Source organism: Pygocentrus nattereri, chromosome 29 (genome assembly GCF_015220715.1).
Source record: "Pygocentrus nattereri isolate fPygNat1 chromosome 29, fPygNat1.pri, whole genome shotgun sequence".
Taxonomy (NCBI): domain Eukaryota; kingdom Metazoa; phylum Chordata; class Actinopteri; order Characiformes; family Serrasalmidae; genus Pygocentrus; species Pygocentrus nattereri.
Genome location: NC_051239.1, coordinates 13,277,145 through 13,296,245, shown reverse-complemented (window position 1 = coordinate 13,296,245; position 19,101 = coordinate 13,277,145). Strand labels below are relative to the sequence as shown.

At 38.5% G+C, this 19,101-nt stretch overlaps 1 protein-coding gene across 1 annotated transcript in view; it reads left to right on the top strand.

The window, feature by feature from the left end:
- Nucleotides 1-19,101, top strand: part of LOC108442076 (solute carrier family 12 member 5-like) — a 97,783-nt gene that overhangs the window by 45,169 nt on the left and 33,513 nt on the right. Inside the window, exons 2-9 of the mRNA XM_017721937.2 lie at nucleotides 2,602-2,705; nucleotides 3,423-3,554; nucleotides 5,225-5,371; nucleotides 9,919-9,973; nucleotides 11,799-11,929; nucleotides 12,477-12,724; nucleotides 14,389-14,600; nucleotides 17,194-17,361. Of these exons, the coding sequence (XP_017577426.1) occupies nucleotides 2,602-2,705; nucleotides 3,423-3,554; nucleotides 5,225-5,371; nucleotides 9,919-9,973; nucleotides 11,799-11,929; nucleotides 12,477-12,724; nucleotides 14,389-14,600; nucleotides 17,194-17,361 (1,197 nt within the window). The remainder of the gene's footprint in view (nucleotides 1-2,601; nucleotides 2,706-3,422; nucleotides 3,555-5,224; nucleotides 5,372-9,918; nucleotides 9,974-11,798; nucleotides 11,930-12,476; nucleotides 12,725-14,388; nucleotides 14,601-17,193; nucleotides 17,362-19,101) is intronic.

The window sequence follows — 19,101 nt, the reverse complement described above, 5'->3', positions numbered from 1 at the left end:
GTTTAATAGAAAATGCAGGGCGTTTTAATGAACTTTTTCATTTTTACCAGAAATGCCAGCAATAGTTGTGCAGATTCTACAGATTAAACTCAGTTGAATATATTTGTTTCTCATGAGACATTTGTCTGGATTCAGTGTAGTTGACCATTCCAACATATTCAAGCAAACATACATATCGCTGCTTTCGAAAGAAAACTTATATCTCCAAAATGGTAACTTGACAGGAAAAGATAAAAACCTACTTAAGCTGCCTAAGTGAATGGAACCAGACTTTTTCCAGCAGGCATTTGTGTGTATATATATATATATATATATATATATATATATATATATATATATAGCTGGCTCTCTCCTTAAAAATGAAGGTGCTCAAAAGAGTTCTTTATAGCAATGCTATACAAGAACCACTTTTGGTTCCCTGAGCAATGGTTCTCGGAACCACATTCTGTGTTAGGATTTTGCGCAAAAATCCTAAAGAACCTTTCAGTGATTGTATAAAGAACCATTTTTGTAAATGAGATGAGTGAGTGAACCTTTTAAGTTTAAGGCCACATATCATGAAAATCTGAATTTTTTTTTTTTTTTTGTTTTTTTTAGCAAGACTCTTTCAAAATTTAAATAACAATTATACAAACTGTACCTTTTACTCCTTAATTGATACAGACAAAATGCTGAAAGTTTTTACAATTTTCAGTCTACAGCAGACTGACTCATTCGCAGCAAAGCTATAAGAAATGTTTTGGGCTTTCTTTGTGAGGCCCAATACAGGGCAGTCAATCAGAATGAGGTCATTTACAATACATATCAGGCAGAATAACAGCTCATTTTATTCTAAGGGATAAAGAGAGGTTGGAAAATAGGAATGAAAAAATAAATTTTGGCCTCCTTTAAGACCTGACTATGTTTGTTCTATGTACCACATTATTTGTAAGTCGCTTTGGATAAAAGCGTCTGCTAAATGTAATGTAATCTAATGTAATGTAATGTAATGTAAATTACAACTGTTTTTGGTACATAACATCTCACAAATGTTATAAATGAAATGTATTTTACGAATGTAAAATACAAGAAAAATACATAAAATACAAGAGAACAAAAAGTTCAGAGAACAAAATTCAAGTTTTACACATTTTTTTTACTGAAATCATGCATCCAAACCACTTAGCAATCATTATTTTTAAAAGAATAGATCAGGACTTATTTAGGTTGAGATTTAAAACGATCCCATTTGTTTCTGTCATTATTGACATCATTACCTTTGTCCCCACTACCCTTGACCTTCAAAGGATTTATGGATTTGTGTTTGTGTTGCGCAGTGTCAGTCTGACCAGTTGTTTGTAATGAGATAATGTGGTGAAATGAATCCCTTCACTTGCTTAAGTGCCATTTAAAGTGTGGGCTGTTAAAAAATAGACCCAGAATCAGGTTGTTGCTATGGAGGAGGCTGCTGCTAATGCACATAACAAATCCGCACACACACACACACACACACACACACACACTGTTGCGAGTCTCTTAAGAGAGACTTCTTTGTTGATGTGATGCAGATAAATTTTTCAGCATTCATTTAATCTCACTCTCGCTCCATCTTTCACTCTCTCCTTCTCTACTGCTCCAGATATAATCCAGCATATAAAAAAACAAACAGAAGCTAAAGCTAACGCCCCAAGCCTCTATGAAACTCGCTCAAATCCCTGAGGCCAGTGTGCAGAGTACTAGAAGCTGTATCTCCATGCACAAACACACACTACTGTAAAGCAGCTTTAATGGGGTGTTTATGCAGGAAGTCTGTGATAATACAGTGAGTAACTGTATAAACACTTCACTGCAGATCTATGTGATAATATATGCATATATGCTGGCAGAAGTAGGCCACGTGGAGCTGGATAATGAGTTTTGAATAAAGCAGTGTTGCACTGTATGCAGGGTATTGCTTATAAAGGGTTTTAATAGAGTCGTGATTTCATTTTCAGTGTGTGTTTCTTTAAGTCACAGTATCTTTAAAGGAAGCTAAAGCCAGAGTCAGGGTTTGCAGATTATTGTTAGAAAAAAAATGTAAGGCATAGACTCGGAAGTCTCCTAACATATAATTGGTTTATAATTTCTCATTGTATGAGCTTAACAATACCTCATATGCAATGGCTTCAGAAGTATTTGGATATCCATATATGTTTGAAAGTCGTTGTGTTTAGAAGTGTCAAACCAAACAGCATTTATTTTAAACAGACCATACTGAGACATGTTCTTTTTGGCAAAGTATTGTTTTAAAAGACTGGTCCATTTCAGATCATCATTTGAACAGTCTCCCTGCAGACTTCTGCAGGTTTGCATCCAAATTGCCTCAATGAACTCATGCTCACTGATGCTGCTGTAGGCCCAGATTTTGACATTTCCACATCAGTGTTTGTCTTAAGCTTTCTCTCCACAAATAGTCTACCATCAGCTTGATGTAGTGCTATATGTGCTTTTTTCCCAAAATGTAACTTCATTAAAGTTTGCCAATGATTAAATGGTTAAAGTTTTACAGTATGTTCAAGAATCATTGAGGATATACTGCAGAATGTCGGTGTGCTCTAAATATATGTGTATTTATGTTCACAGGAGATGGAAACCCCAAAGAGAGCAGTCCTTTTATCAACAGCAGCAGCAGCAGTGATGTTGAAAAGAGCCAGCAGTATGATGGCAAGAACATGGCCCTGTTTGAGGTATTATGAAGATTTTTGTAGCTGTCATAGTTTTCATGTTTGGTGAATACGACGTTTATATTCCTATAGGTTCCACAGATAACAGAGATGTAAAATTGTATCAGTCTTGAGATGGCTGTCCAATTGCATGTAATTTTAGAGTTGATTATAGTAATAAATATTAATAGTATGCGTTCATTTTTTTTGGCTCAACTGATAAAAAAGAAATTTGGAGTTGATATGGATATTCGGATGTTCACTAACATTGGTTGATATAATGTTAGATTTAGAATTTAGACTTTACTTTTCTACTCGCAAGATTTTAGTTAAACGTTGTTTTCCTGACTATTACATTTGTTCTTAATGTATATTGTAATATATTCGCTGGGTCTTTCAAGTTTTCAATTCTAAAAATATTATACTGAAATATATATTATAGTATACAAGGTTAAAATACTAAAATAGTTTGTTGTGTAGTATCTTTTATTGAGTGTTCCAATACTGTATAAGTAACCAGTCACATCTGTGCATCTAAAACATTCTGAATTGTACTAAAACAACTGAATCAAATGAAATTGTTTTGTAATTTGAGATTTTGCAATGTGCTGAATCATCTAAAGAGTCCAAATGAATGGTTATGAGATCCTAATTTGACTTACTTGAAACTGTCTACATAAAGACCAGTGTCTCTTTACAGTAGCTGATGAGGGTGTGTATTTTCGTATGTGTGTGATGTAGGAGGAGATGGACACAAGTCCCATGGTTTCCTCTCTGCTCAGCAGTCTGGCCAACTACTCTAACCTGCCACAGGGCAGCAAAGAACATGAAGAGGCTGAGAACAATGAGGAGGCCCGCAAGAAACCAGTACAGGTAAACTCACACAATAATGTTAATGGAATGGTATTATACTCACTGCTCAGCCAACCGCTAATGACAGACCTTTGTTCATACTCTAATCACCATTGATCACACACAACACTGTTCATTATCGTTTAGAATTATTTGTTATATTAGTAGTGCTTGCTATTTTATGTACAAAATTATATAGCGGTTAGTTCTGACCACACAATCTGATTGGTTAAGAAGCATTCTGCTCACATTAACTGCATCATTTGTCTGAACTGTGGTTTCTGAATAATGACTCCCTACAGCAAACTGTTACTTTAGTGCATAAAGAAACAGAAAATGGATACATTACTTCTATAAAGTAATATTTTGCAGTTTGAGATTTGCAAATCACAAGAGGTGCAATTTTGATTGTAGCCTACTTTATCAACAGTGCTATGTTTAGTTTTAAGTGGGTCATTTAACCTAACAACATAGAGCTTGTGAACAGAAAAAGTGGGTAATGCTGGTCTTCATTGCCAAGTAAGAAACATTTGATGAGTATCAGAAAAATGCATAAGTGGGTTTAAAGATTAAATTTTTTCTTGAGGACAGTTAGTAAATGAGGCCCATTGATCCTTAATTTTGAACAGTACTTTTGAATGGTACAGTAAAATTGGTATAAAACATATTACATCAACTCAGTTGCTTTCTTTCTGGTTTGGCAATAATTGTGTTCATGTATATGTACCATTTATTATATATAGCAATAGAACTAGGAATGCATCAACGCTGATACTGGTGTCAGATATGAGCCTGATACTGTACTTGTTTACTCATACTCGTACTCATGAAAAATACACAGATACCAACATCCAATACCACCTGATGCCATGTGATGTAAGCCCTGTGTGCACTACTGTGCTAATGAATAAACGGCTTAACCTGACAGTGAACGAGGCTTTGCTTTCACAGAGAAAAGTTGCTGGTGGTGCAGCAGTGGGGCACAAAGTTTTTAGTCACTTTAAACATTCACCAGGCATACACCAATTTTACCCTGTTTTAAAAACACACAACAAACACAATCACAACCATCTCTCCAATACAGGTGGAGATACATTGGCTAGCTAGGCTTAGAGAACATTTAATTAAAATAAAACACAACCAGAACAAAACGACTCCAACAAGATGTAACATTCAACAAGTGAGTTCCTCAGATTAGCCTTGGATGTGATTCCTGCTGTCATTGTGCTACAGAGACTGTTGTTGAAAGAGACAGATGAGGACCATGGGATCAAAACTGTGAAATATACTTTCTGATGTGGAGGAAAACCCACTCTTTTCCACTGCAAGTCTACTTAATCCAATATAACATAGCTAGCTAATGCATATGATTTACAATTGAATTTTGATGATTAAGTGTTAAGGCACTTTTTTAAAGTCACAACTCTTCAATTCTTAGGAGGTTACTCAGTATTGGTGTTGGTGTTGGCAAGAACTATAAAACAAGTGCTCTTTCCCATACTCTGTCTATACAAAAATGTTATTGATGAATCTGTAATTGTAACTTTTCATCATTCAGTCATCCAATGAAATAACGTGTCAAAGTGATTTTTTTAATTCATTGAATGATTGACAGTATGGGCCCTTATTGTTTGCAGTAATGTGAATTTAATGCTGATCATTGCTCTGTGTTTATTGTGTTAATTTGACAGGCTCCTCGTATGGGTACAGTGATGGGTGTGTACCTGCCATGTATGCAGAACATTCTGGGTGTGATTCTGTTCCTCAGGATGACTTGGCTGGTGGGCGTCGGTGGGGTCATGGGCACCTTCCTTATTGTCTTCATGTGCTGCTCAACAGTATGTCTCTCTTTTTCTTTCTTTTCTCTCTCTCTCTCTCTCTCTCTCTCTCTTAACCTGATTCATGAGCAGTGATTTGAGCACAGCTAATGAATCAGCTTCTGCTGCATGGAGACAAGCATCCACCCACAAGCCCTTTATTTACATCTCATTTAATGACATGCCCCAATTTAACCTAATATATGCATGATTAACATATACATATTTACATACAGAGTACATATAGAGTGTAATTTATGTAAACAGTCAATTCATAGATGAAAATTAAAAATAAATTGATTGTATAGAGCTCCACTTGCATACTATACAGATCAATTTGGCTCAGAAAACCATTGCCAAAAGTATTTGTTCGTCTGCCTTCACACGCTTATAAACAATGAGTGAGATCCTGTTCTTAATCCATAGGGTTTAATATGATGTCGGCCCATCCTTTGCAGCTATAATAGCTTCAACTTTTCTCATAAGGCTTTCCACAAGGGTTAGGAGTGTGTTTATGGGAATTTTTGACCGTTCTTCCAGAAGCGCATTTGTGAGGTCAGACACTGATGTTGCACAAGAAGGCCTGGCTCACACTCTCTGCTCTAATTCATCCCAAAGGTGTTCTGTTTTGTTGTTCTGTTTCATGACTAGTCCAGACCAGTCAAGTTCTTCCACACCAAACTCGCTCATCCATGTCTTTATGGACCTTGCTCTGTGCATTGCTGTGCAGTCATGGTCATGTTGGAACAGGAAGGGGCCATTCCTTTCGCTGGAACTAAGGGGCTGAGCCCAACTCCTGCAAAACAACTGCACATCATAATCAACTGCCAAACTCAGACTCGTTCATCAGATTGCCAGACGGAGAAGCACCATTCATCACTCCAGAGAACACATCTCCACTGCTCTAGAGTCCAGTGGTGGCGCTTTACACCACTGCGTTTGACGCTTCACATTGCGCTTGGTGATGTAAGACTTGGATGCAGCTGCTCAGCCATGGAAACCCATTCCATGAAGCGCTCTATGCACTGTTCTTGAGCTAATCTGAAGGCCACATGAAGTTTGGAGGTCTGTAGCAACAGACCCTGCAGAAAGTTGGTGACCTCTGTGCCTCAGCATCTGCTGACCCCGCCCTGTGATTTTACCTGGCCTACCACTTCATGGCTGAGTTGCTGTCGTTCCCAATCGCTTCCAATTTGTTATAATACCACTGACAGTTGACTGTGGAATATTTAGTAGAGAGGAGATTTCACAACTGGACTTGTTGCACAGGTGGCATCCTGTCGGTACGGTGGAATGCACTGAGCTCCTGAGAGTGATTCATTCTTTCACTAATGTTTGTAGAAGCAGTCTGAATGCCCAAGTGCTTGGTATTATACACTTGTGGCCATGGAAGTGACTGGAACACCTGAATTCAATGATTTGGATGGGTGAGTGAAAACTTTTGGAAATGTAGTATAATATAAATATAAAAGAAGCAAGATGTTATTGTGTTAAATAATGATCTTATGCTGCTGAGCTATTAACAGTACAAAAAGAGAAGCCTCTGTCTCTTTCACAAACATACTGTCGCACCATTTGTATGCTCATCCAGTCCATAGGTGGAACCTTTTTTAGCCACACGTCTGCATTTTAAAGCAGGAAGTGAAACTGCATCCATGTCCCTCATGGCCACATAGTGAACAATTAGATCCCATTTGTTTATGTAACTGTGTCGCAAAGTCTGAAAATCAGTGTGTAACATTAAGAATTGTCACTAATGAAACACATAATTTCTTCAATTAAGTAAACTCTGTTTTAATGAAAAATGCATTTTATGTGGCTACAACTGTACAAAGCTGTATTTAGCAGTCATGTACTGGGTAGCTTTCTTGAGTTTTGCTCAAAATGAGCTAATATTGTTATTATCAAAACAGTCACTACTGAAACATTTGATGCAGTTTTGTAATGTTGTGATTGTTTTGGTAGTGACAAAATGGAACATTTAGTCATTTCTTTTAATAAATTAAACATAGTTAAGGTACAGTTAAAAGTTTGAAATGCATTTTCAACTTGACTTTGGACCAACTGGTGAAGCGATCCATATAGTTGTGAACTGTGTAGTAAATAGTGAATTAGTTAAGGAGTGAACCATCCCAAACACAGCATCTGATTTCATAGACACGACCAAGATGAAATTGATTGACAAAATTGGCGTGCACTCATTTTACGATGGCCTCTGTCTCTTTCACGCACATACTTACTCTCACACCATTTTTATTCTCCATTTCTGTCCATTTCTGAGACACATGCACGCACACTCCATAAATACTCGCTCCTTCAGGCCTGTTTGGCCTTTGTGAATGTCTAGACCAACAAAAAGGTCTCCGCTGCCTGTGAAACACTGCTTTATTACTCTTCTGTAGCATGGCCCAGAGAGACTAGACTTTTCACCCCTGCTGCTCTTTCTCTCTCTCTAACCCTGCGGCCTTCTCTTCCCTTTTAATCCCCGTCTCCCTTCCCCCTGAACTGCATACAATTGCGTAATCACACTGTTTGTTTGGTGTTCCACATCGCTAATAGTACTACTACTTTAGCACAATGGACAACACCCAGTTCTTATTCTGGGTTGTACTATTAATATTGCTCTATTACTAATGTTGTTTGGTATGTGCCTGTGTTTACATGCACTCATAAGTGAGTCAACTTAAACTGTACTGTGCAAAAATATTACACCTGAGAAAGTTAGAATTAAAATTCATGTGGATAGTAAGCAATTATTTGCTCAAAAAACACTAATACAATAAATATAAATAATATTAATACAATAAATATTAGGGCTAACTAACTGGAATAACAAGATGGCCCTGGCTGTGTAAAGTACTTTTTACGAAAGCTCCATGTTGCATTTAAAACTGAAAGGACAAAACATTTCTTTTTGGATCCTGAGGTCAAAGCGGCACTGTAGGAGTTTTGTTTTTGTTTCTTAAAACCGAAAGAAGTAGCATTACTGAGTCAGGAGAAAAAACATTTAACACCTGCTATCAGGTTCAGCTTCTTGTGGGAGCTGGAAGCACAACTAATGGAACTTAATGTTCATGTTGTTACATGCAATTGCACATTTCCATCACAGAGGTCTCCAAATCCCCAAATGTTGCATAGTGCTCCTTTAAGGTCATGATTAGGGTTAGAGTTAGACTTAGAAAAGTCTTATTACATATAGACACTTACATATATAATACATATGACAAATTATTATTATTATTATTATTACGCTGTAGGTTAGGGCTGTACGAAATGGACAAACTGTTATGTTCAATTAAGCTGTTGTAAATCACGATGACAATGTGAAAGAGTGAATTTTGTAAAATGCAGTTTTGTGTTGCTGTAGACGATAAACAAGTGAGACAGGAAAAATCTTTGAACTTGGAGTTCCTTGGACAGCAAAAAAAAAAAAATCAAGCCTCACCTCTTACTCGAAACCCAGATAATCTTATTTTGGACATGTCCTGAAAAGAAACGATTCATTGGAACAGACCATTGTGCTTGGAAGTGTTGAAGGTGAAAGAGGAAGAAGACGACCAGCTACAAGATGGATGGATACAATCAGAGGAATCACAAACTTGCCATTCAGACAGCTAAAGACCCAGAAAGAACACAGGGTATTCTGGAGGAACATTATCCATATGGTCATGAGAAGGTGGAAAGAACTTGACGGCACATAATAATAATGATGATGATGATGATGATGATACATTCATCATTCCTCATATTGTATTGTGATGTCAAATAACTTTATTTTATGTCCACATCATGCAACCCTAACACTTGTATGACCCCACTTCCTGTCATTCTATAAAAAAAACAAGTGTGTGTGTGTGTGTGTGTGTGTGTGTGTGTCTGTGTGTCTGTGTGTCTGTGTGTCTATGCCACTCTGACTTTATTTTTTCACTTCTTGTTTCCCGCTTGTCACATCTGTTTTAATTCTGTTTGATATCAAAAAGCCCAAAGCCGTCCTTTCAGATTGAGCCACCTCAAATCCATTTGAATGCACTTCTGATCCTGACAGACTTAGACCAACATACACACACACACATTTTTCTTACCTCTTTTCCTTTTGCTAAATATTTTAAAATTCCAATCTCATGCACAACAGTCATATCCGTTTTTGACCAGACTGAAGCTTGTCTGTCTGCACTTTCTTTCCACTGTATATATATTCTTCAAATATGAGGGAAAATAATGGTTCAAGTAAACTTCTATTAGTCTGCTGTTTTAGATACACATGGGGGAAGGCTTAACGTTACACTTCATGGAAAGGTGTTGACTTGCCAATTAGCACTTTGTTCTCAAATATTGAGCTATGACACTGTTATATTGTATTTGTTGTGTTGTTATATTAAACATTAGAACCATCTGATCATTGCCTAATAGATTGACTGTGTTAAAGGTGACGTCCTGTGAAAGTGCCACATTTAAAATCATCTGTACATTGTACACAAGCAGTTCTACACATCTGTATATAGATCCATACCTCTGTCAGTATTCTCCCTTCACTGTATTTAAGTCTATGTCTTTGACTTTTCTTTCAGACTATGCTGACTGCCATTTCAATGAGTGCAATTGCCACAAATGGAGTTGTGCCAGGTAAGCAAAATGCAGTGGCCCCTGTCTGCGTGTGTGTTCGTGTTTGTGTAGGCCCAGAGGATGGCTGTCCTCTTGTTCTTTATGGGCAGTTAGCCACGGTACACAGTACAGTTCCCTACTGAGCTGAGCTCAGCTTCAGTCCTCTAGCAGTGCGTAATTCTGTATTTGTGTGTGGGCAGGTGAGAGTTGGAGAGAAAATAAACAAAACTCGTACCTCTTAAATAACTTCCTGAATATAAAAATAGTTATTTTACACTTAATAAAATGTTTTTTAATCCCTAAATTTAATGTAGATGCCCACAAAGCTTGTAACTCATTTTAATTTCAGAAACAACTTTGTTTCCATGTTAAGTTATATTATATTAAAGAAATTGTTGTTTGTGAAATCAAGTTTGCACAATTTTCTAATTACCTTACATGTAGTTTATCAGCCAAGACGTATTTTGTGTCCCAAGTTTGCTTCTTTAGCTTAGCACTAGAGCTACGAGGCTGACATTGCTAACAAACACTACAAATTAATAGACACCCAAATCCATACCCAGGTCGTCATCAGGCTCACGAAGTGTTGTTGCTGTGATTTAGGACACAGTATACATTGATCAGGCATAACATTATGACCACCTCCTTGTTTCTACGCTCGTTGTCCATTTTATCAGCTCCACTTACCATATAGGAGTGCTTTGCAGTTCTACAATTACAGACTGTAGTCCAATGAGTAGATCAGACACAGCAGTGCTGCTGGAGGTGTTAAACACCTCAGTGTCCCTGCTGGGCTGAGAATAGTCCACCAACCAAAAATATCCAGCCAACAATGTCCTGTGGGCGGCGTCCCGTGACCACTGATTTAGGACTAGAGGATGATCGGCACAAACTGTGCAGCAGCAGATGAGCTGTCGTCTCTGACTTTACATCTACAAGGTGGACTGACAAGGTAGAAGTGTCTAATAGAGCGGACAGTGCTTAAAAACTCCAGCAGCGCTGCTGTCTGATCCAGTTGTACAATCACAACACACACTAACACACCACCACCATGTGAGTGTTACTCCACTGCTGAGAATCATCCACCATCCAAATAGTACCTGCTTTGCGAGGGTCCATGGGGGTCCTGGCTACTGAAGAACAGGGTAAAAGGGGTCTATCAAAGTATGCAGAGAAACAGATGGACTACAGTCTGTAACTGTAGAACTACAAAGTGCACCTATACAGCAAGTGGAGCTGATATAATGGACAATGAGCGTAGAAACAAGGAGGTGGTCATAATGTGTGAACCGTATAAATGAACAAAACTTTATTATGTGGCTGAATGCTTCTGTCCATTTTCATTTTTATAGTTCTCACAGATTAAGTCATACTGTGTCATTAACCACTTTGACAAGTCTGAATCACCTTAATGAAGAGTTTGAGCAGGTTTTGGAGATGTGGTTATGTTAAAAATCTGGGTCACTATTTTGACTTCGGTGTAGAACCAAACTAAATAAGCAAAATTTGGACACTGAACATGTCTTGGCTTTTTCACTACATCTGGAGTAAGTGGGAAATTGTGTCAATTCATTTTTTGCCAAACTATTATTTTAAAATATTGAACCCTTTAAAATCCTAGCTTAGTACATACTAAGGCTTTTTATTCCATAACTACAGGGACTTGAGCTATTCTTAAGTTCTAGTATTGTGTAATAAAACGTTGGGCTCACTAATGTGCAGTGGAGACGGTTGAATAAAAGACTTTTCTTCTTACATAAAATTGCCTTTACAAGGTTTTCATATTACACCATCAATATGTGATCATAATTATATGCTGGATATATAATCTGCCCTTCTGTTTCAGCTGGTGGGTCCTACTATATGATCTCACGTTCGCTGGGACCAGAGTTTGGTGGGGCAGTGGGGATCTGTTTCTACCTGGGCACCACCTTCGCTGGAGCTATGTACATCCTGGGCTGCATTGAGATCTTACTGGTAATGTACTGCCTTCAAACAAGCTCACTTTCTGAATGACAGTAGCATTTATTTAATGATGGCAAAGAATCTTGACAGGGACTAGGATTGGTAGGTCTGACCACAAACTCTGGTCTGACCACAAGATAAAATTTTTCTGAAGTTTCTGTTTGGAACTGAGGGGCATGTCCTCTACTTTGCAAAACCCAGATTGTGGGGGAACTGGTTAAATAGGCTCAGTTTACTCTGGGTGCACAGATGAAAATTCATCAAATCCAAGTAAACTAAACTGCTGGATCTGTGAGTTCCCGTTTCCATGGCTATGCTGGTGACGAGTTCTGAGAAGGCATGCATTATTACTGGCTGAATGCTGTTATGGTGCAGAACTGAATTATTGAATTATTCAAAAGTATAGAGCAGAAAATGAAGAAAGATGTTGCCTACTGAGAGGATAGTACATCACGTCAGCACTAACATTACTAATATAAAACATTTTTCAGTTTGATAGTGAAATTGGGAGATTTAGTTAAACACCAGAGCACTAATAGTTCTCTTTCTCCTACTGTAGGTCTATATAGTACCACAGGCTGCTATATTTCAGATTGAGGGTCTGGAGGGACCAGAGGCTGAAGCAGGAATGCTCAACAACATGCGTGTGTACGGCACCATCGTGCTGTCTCTCATGGCTCTGGTCGTCTTTGTCGGCGTCAAGTATGTCAACAAGCTAGCCCTGGTCTTCCTCGCCTGTGTCATCCTCTCCATCTTGGCTGTGTATGCCGGAGTTATCAAGTCCGCTTTCGACCCACCAGACTTTCCGTAAGCTGTTTCATTGTACTTCCTGACACCTTTCCCTTTTGATGGGTGAAAAAAATGCTGCTTTGTTCCCCCAAAAGTTTCCAGTCTGCATGTTTTATTGTCCTGAGACTTTTCCCAATAAGCCATAGATTTCATATTGCTTGACGAGTATATTTTATGCTGCTAACACTAGGGAATGAAGCTCATATGAGTTTGGATTATCTAACTATGGAGGAATTACACCTGTAAGAGTGCAATTAAACTTTCACAGCTTTTAAAGAGACAGAGTACCATTTTTGCAATGTGTCTGTTTAGATTGCTGTAGTCATATATTGTTATACAAGTTCATTGCATGCAGTACAACTCAAAAATTTGGAAAAACCTGATTGCATGCATACTTTCTCATAATATCCAATATTTTAAAAAATTTTATCTAAAGACTTTAAGTTGGCCTAGTTTGATTAAAAAAAATAGTATAGTTGTTCTCCACGTAATCATTTATCTCCAAAACAAAGCATATCATAATTAAACAAACTACAAATGTGAACTATACACTCTTAAATAAGATGGTGCTTTAAGGGTTCTTTAGTAAAGAAAATATTCTGTATAGAATGATGAACATTCAAAGAACCCTTTGCATGATAAAAGGGTTTTTTGCCTCATGAAAGTGTTCTTCAGATTAATGGAGGCTGTGCTGTCCTTTTTAAAAAAGGTTCTATGTAGCTTCCAAAGGGGATCTTTAATTATACAAAGGGTTTTTGACTGTTCATGGTTCTATATAGAGTCATTTTCATTACTTAAAAATTCTTGAAGCACCATCTTTTTTTGAAAGCGTGCATTTCAAAATACTCAGTACAATAGACAGTACAACAGCATGCAAAAACACAAACGCCACCCTTTTGTTTCATTTCATTTTACATTTTACTAACTGCTGTTAAGTACAAGTTGTTTATTGTTTATTGTCAGACAAAAAGTAGGAAACATATTTAACAGAAAATCACACAAAGGCTGAATGTGTCATCAAATCTATCAGTATTTAATTTGTCCAGGCTTACTTTTCTGCACTGCACTGCCACTTTAACTCTTCTGTCAACGAGTTGCTGCTGTGACCTTCCAACATAAAACTGTCCCCAAAGGAGTCTCCATATTGCCATTGTTTTCTTTTTTTTTACTCCATTTGTAGTGCGCCTTGTAGCCCTAACACTTTGCCCTACCCCTCTATCTCAACAAAAATCAGGACACTCCGCCCCTAGCCATGAACGCACAAAACAGAGGGATAAGGGCTCAGTGGTAGGGGCGAGGAGTGAAATGGGATTAGGTTGAAATTTGGAAGTGTGGAAAAATATCCCTGCAGATTTCTTTGAAAAACTTAAGTCTCCCAAAAAGAATGGAAGCTGGAGTAAAGACTCTTTTTTTGTGTTTTTTTATACTTTTGATAGGAAACTTGATAAAGGAAAAACTCTTTATGGCTGTGTGTGTGACTAAACGTTTGACTAGTACTGTAATATGTATTAGTAACACAGTTGAGATCATTTTATCACAAAAGTGAAATTGCTGTCTAGTATTATTTGTTACATCTATTGTACTTTGTGCTTATAATCTTTGTTGCATGGAATGCTTGGGCAGGGTATTCTTAACAACTCATACATTCAGCTTAGCACACTGAATAATCTCCTCCTCTGTAGGATCTGTATGCTGGGAAACCGAACCCTAATGTCCAAGGGCTTAGATATCTGCGCAAAGACCATAGAGCGAGGCAACAGCACAGTCACCACTAAGCTCTGGAGATTCTTTTGCGACTCAGAATTCCTCAACGCCACCTGTGACGAATACTTCACCAATAACAACGTCACACAGGTCCAGGGCATCCCCGGAGTGACCAGTGGAATCCTTGCAGGTCAGAGAACTTCTTATTATATCACTATGTTTATTTCATCTGCACTTCAAAAGCTAGAAGGCAGAAACAAGAAATGTCTATTTTAGTATGCTCTTCCTCATTAATTATGTTATTAATTTTACTATTATTGTATTATATATTTATATATATTTTGAACATTACATAACACATGCCTGAGCGTAGAAACAAGGAGGTGGTCATAATGTTATTGGTGTACTTTACAGTTCATTTATCTTTTATTGTTACCCAATTGGAAAAAAAAACAGTATTAAGCTAATAGCTTAGCACTGTGAATTCCGTTCTGAATGTGTGAGCACATTCATTCAGAAACTATTACAGTGCATCCAACACTAAAAGCTTCTTTTGTGCAGTGATAGGAAACACAGTAGCATAAAGAAAGCTCCAGTTCCAGTCAGAACTGCTCTGCAGGTAGATTTGAATGGTTTATCAAAGCCAGTGTCTCAATGTATAATGAGTGACTTGTTAGACATATAGCTAACAAGTAACATAAGCTTATACCCCAGTAATTAGCGCTGTGCAAACTGCATGTCTAAATCATCACACAGTTGTCTTAAACCATATCAAGTTGTTAAGTAATCTCAAATAGACTGGTCTGTGTGGTTTTGCATGCAGTTTGGCAGGTTTGCTCAGTCTTATCTGCGAAGGGCAAGTGTGGCTGCAGGTTTTCATTCCAAACAAGCAGCAGCACCAGCAGCCCTGATTCCACTTGATTAATCAGTTGATCTCAGTCCTTAACAACTGATCAGTAGGCCCTGCTTTGTTGGAATGAAAGCCCACAGCCACACCGGCCCTTTGTGGATTAGTGTGGACAAGCCTGCTGGCATAGCGGTGAATACTATTATCTACAAAAATGCACAAAAGTGGGTTGCATAGCTAAAAACTGTGGTGGAAGCCATTTAAAGTGGGTCGTGCCACATTTTGTACTATTTTTCTCATTAAATTGTCTGTAGAGTTTTCAGGGGGAAAAAAATAAAGGGAACACTCAAATAACACATCCTAGATCTGAATGAATGAAATATTCTCATTGAATACTTTGTTCTGTACAAAGTTGAATGTGCTGACAACAAAATCACACAAAAATCATCAATGGAAATCAAATTTATTAACCAATGGAGGCCTGGATTTGGAGTCACACACAAAATTAAAGTGGAAAAACACACGACAGGCTGATCCAACTTTGATGTGATGTCCTTAAAACAAGTCAAAATGAGGCTAAGTATTGTGTGTGGCCTCCACGTGCCTGTATGACCTCCCTACAACGCCTGGGCATGCTCCTGATGAGGTGGCGGATGGTCTCCTGAGGGATCTTCTCCCAGACCTAGACTAAAGCATCCGCCAACTCCTGGACAGTCTGTGGTGCGACGTGACGTTGGTGGATGGAGCGAGACATGGAGCGACACATGTCCCAGATGTGCTCAATCGGATTCAGGTCTGGGGAACAGTCGAGCCAGTCCATAGCTTCAATGCCTTCATCTTGCAGGAACTGCTGACACTCCAGCCACATGAGGTCTAGCATTGATTTGCATTAGGAGGAACCCAGGGCCAACCGCACCAGCATATGGTCTCACAAGGGGTCTGAGGATCTCATCTTGGTACCTAATGGCAGTCAGGCTACCTCTGGCGAGCACATGGAGGGCTGTGCGGCCCTCCAAAGAAATGCCACCCCACACCATTACTGACCCACTGCCAAACCAGTCATGCTGAAAAGTTGCAGGCAGCAGATTGTTCTCCATGGCGTCTCCAGACTCTGTCACGTCTGTCACATGTGCTCAGTGTGAACCTGCTTTCAGTGTGAACCTGCACATTTGTGGCCTGCTGGAGGTCATTCTGCAGGGCTCTGGCAGTGCTCCTCCTGTTCCTCCTTGCACAAAGGCAGAGGTAGCGGTCCTGCTGCTGGGTTGTTGCCCTCCTATGGCCTCCTCCTCGTCTCCTGGTGTACTGGCCTGTCTCCTGGTATCGCCTCCAGCCTCTGGACACTACGCTGACAGACACAGCAAACCTTCTTGCCACAGCTCGCATTGATGTGCCATCCTGGATGAGCTGCACTACCTGAGCCACTTGTGTGGGTTGTAGAGTCCGTCTCCTGCTACCACGAGTGTGAAAGCACCACCAACATTCAAAAGTGACCAAAACATCAGACAGAAAGCAGAAAGGTACTGAGAAGTGGTCTGTGGTCCCCACCTGCAGAACCACTCCTTTATTGAGTGTGTCTTGCTAATTGCCAATAATTTCCACCTGTTGTCTGTTCCATTTGCACAACAGCAGTGAAATTGATTGTCAATCAGTGTTGCTTCCTAAGTTGACAGTTTGATTTCACAGAAGTTTGATTTACTTGGGAGTTATATTGTGTTGTTTAAGTGTTCCCTTTATTTTTTTGAGCACTGTATTTCTATAGAATATTGAGAAATATTTCAAAGCAATGAATACAAATACTGAAATGCCAAATGAAAAAGATGTACACAATCTTAATTAGTTGTGATTGTGTGTCGAAAGTACAGTATGTCATAAGATGGCAAACTAGCCAATTGACATTCATTTGAAATTCTTCATTCTTCATTCTTCTCTTTAATAGAGAATCTTTTTAGCTTCTTCATGGAGAAGAATGAAGTATTGGAGAAGAGAGGAATACCAGCTGTGGTTGACCCTGACGTTCCAACAACCAACGCTAACCGCTATGTACTGGCTGACATCACCAGCTTCTTCACCCTACTGGTGGGCATCTACTTCCCTTCTGTCACAGGTTAGTACCTTCCATAGCTAGTAAGAAGATGATAAAGGCGTTTATGTTAATTACCAGCCACTAGCTGAATTTCCACTGAACTTTTGGAAGTATTTCAAAAAGCAGGGTTTAGCCACATAATGTAACCCTGAGATTATGCCTGTCCAGTTATTGACAGTGATAACAAAAACAGAGCATATTGAATCTCATGGAGAACTTCTGTTGAAGGTGTAGATCAAGTAGAAGAGTATGATTGTTCTGTGCAGGATTTTGTTTTGCAGAAAGAAAAAAAATTGCACTTTACATTTTTTGTCACTTATATGCAGACATGTATGCAGAATAAATACAGAATGTAAATCAAATGTAAATTAATTCCTTACATAATTAGTTATGCAACTTATCATGTAATTATGCAATGCCACTTGAATAGCAAAGCAAAAAAGCACCTGTACTTTGCAGTTTTTAATAATGTGACATTTGAGAGACACTTTCAAGTGTTTTGGGGGAGTTTTACCAATTTTCCCAAATGTCTGTGTAATTCAATCATTAAGTTGTAAACAAGGTACTTCAGAGAGGTTTGGTGTAAAATTATTTGTAAAGAGACATACTGATTCAGATTTTTTTACAATGTTTGTGATAGAAATCCAATATAGCAATGTCTGCAGCACAAATATGGGTATTTTATTTGCTATCCAAGACCACCACACATGTCTTCTGAGTTTTTGTGTGTAATGTTAATAATGATATAATAGCGGTAACTCTGAAAAAGCAGATTTTCTTTTGGGTCTATGTATCTCTCCACCAGGAGCAGATTTACAATAATTGTGTTTTATGCCAAAACCTTCTCAAACAATGTCAATGCATATGTGAGACCAGTGCAGTCATATGATAACGTTCTGTGAGGGATTCTTAAGAGACATTAAACGCATCAGATATCTGGCTCCTGTCACCACCCTGATGGAGCATTCTGTCATCAAACCATGCTTAATGGCTTTGTTTTCAGTTGAATTAAAAGACTATTTGTGTTGTACCATCAGAACCCCTACTCGGGAACTCTGCCGCCTTGAGTTGATTGATGTTTATTTGTTTCATTCAGGTGTGGGGGTGTGTGTGGGGGTGTGTGTGGGGGTGGGTGTGTGTGTGTGGCGGGGGGTGTGTGTGTGTGGATGTGCTCTAATTTTAAACTGAACTTGGGTGGAAGTGATGACAGCAGTGAAATGTTGAGGTACAGAGAGCTGTAATCCAGTCAGCACTGTATCAGCACACATACACACACACACACACACACACACACACACACACACAGAACAAAAATGTATTTAGGTGAACAATGGGAGCCGGCTTGCGATGAGGAGACAAGACAAATGTTTTGTATAGAACCACGAACATTCAAAGAACCACTTCCATGCTTAAACGGTTCTTTGCATGATGAAATGTTTCTTCAGATTGAAGGAGAATATGTTGATTCCAAAAAGGTTTTGAGAAGGGTTCTTTTATTGTTACAAGCTTGATATCATAACAATGGCAGAACCCCTTTTGGTGCTACATAGAACCCTTTTTTAAAAAGGTTCTATATAGAACCATATACAGTACATTTTCCTTCAGTCTGAAGAATCATTTCACCACTTAAATAATGCTTTAAGTATGCAAATGTTTCTTTTGACTGATAAATGTCTTTTCTGAAGAACCCTTGAAGAACCATCTTTTTTTTAAGAGTGTGCTTGTATAGTGAGTCCTGTCACTTGAAATGTATCCAGTGAA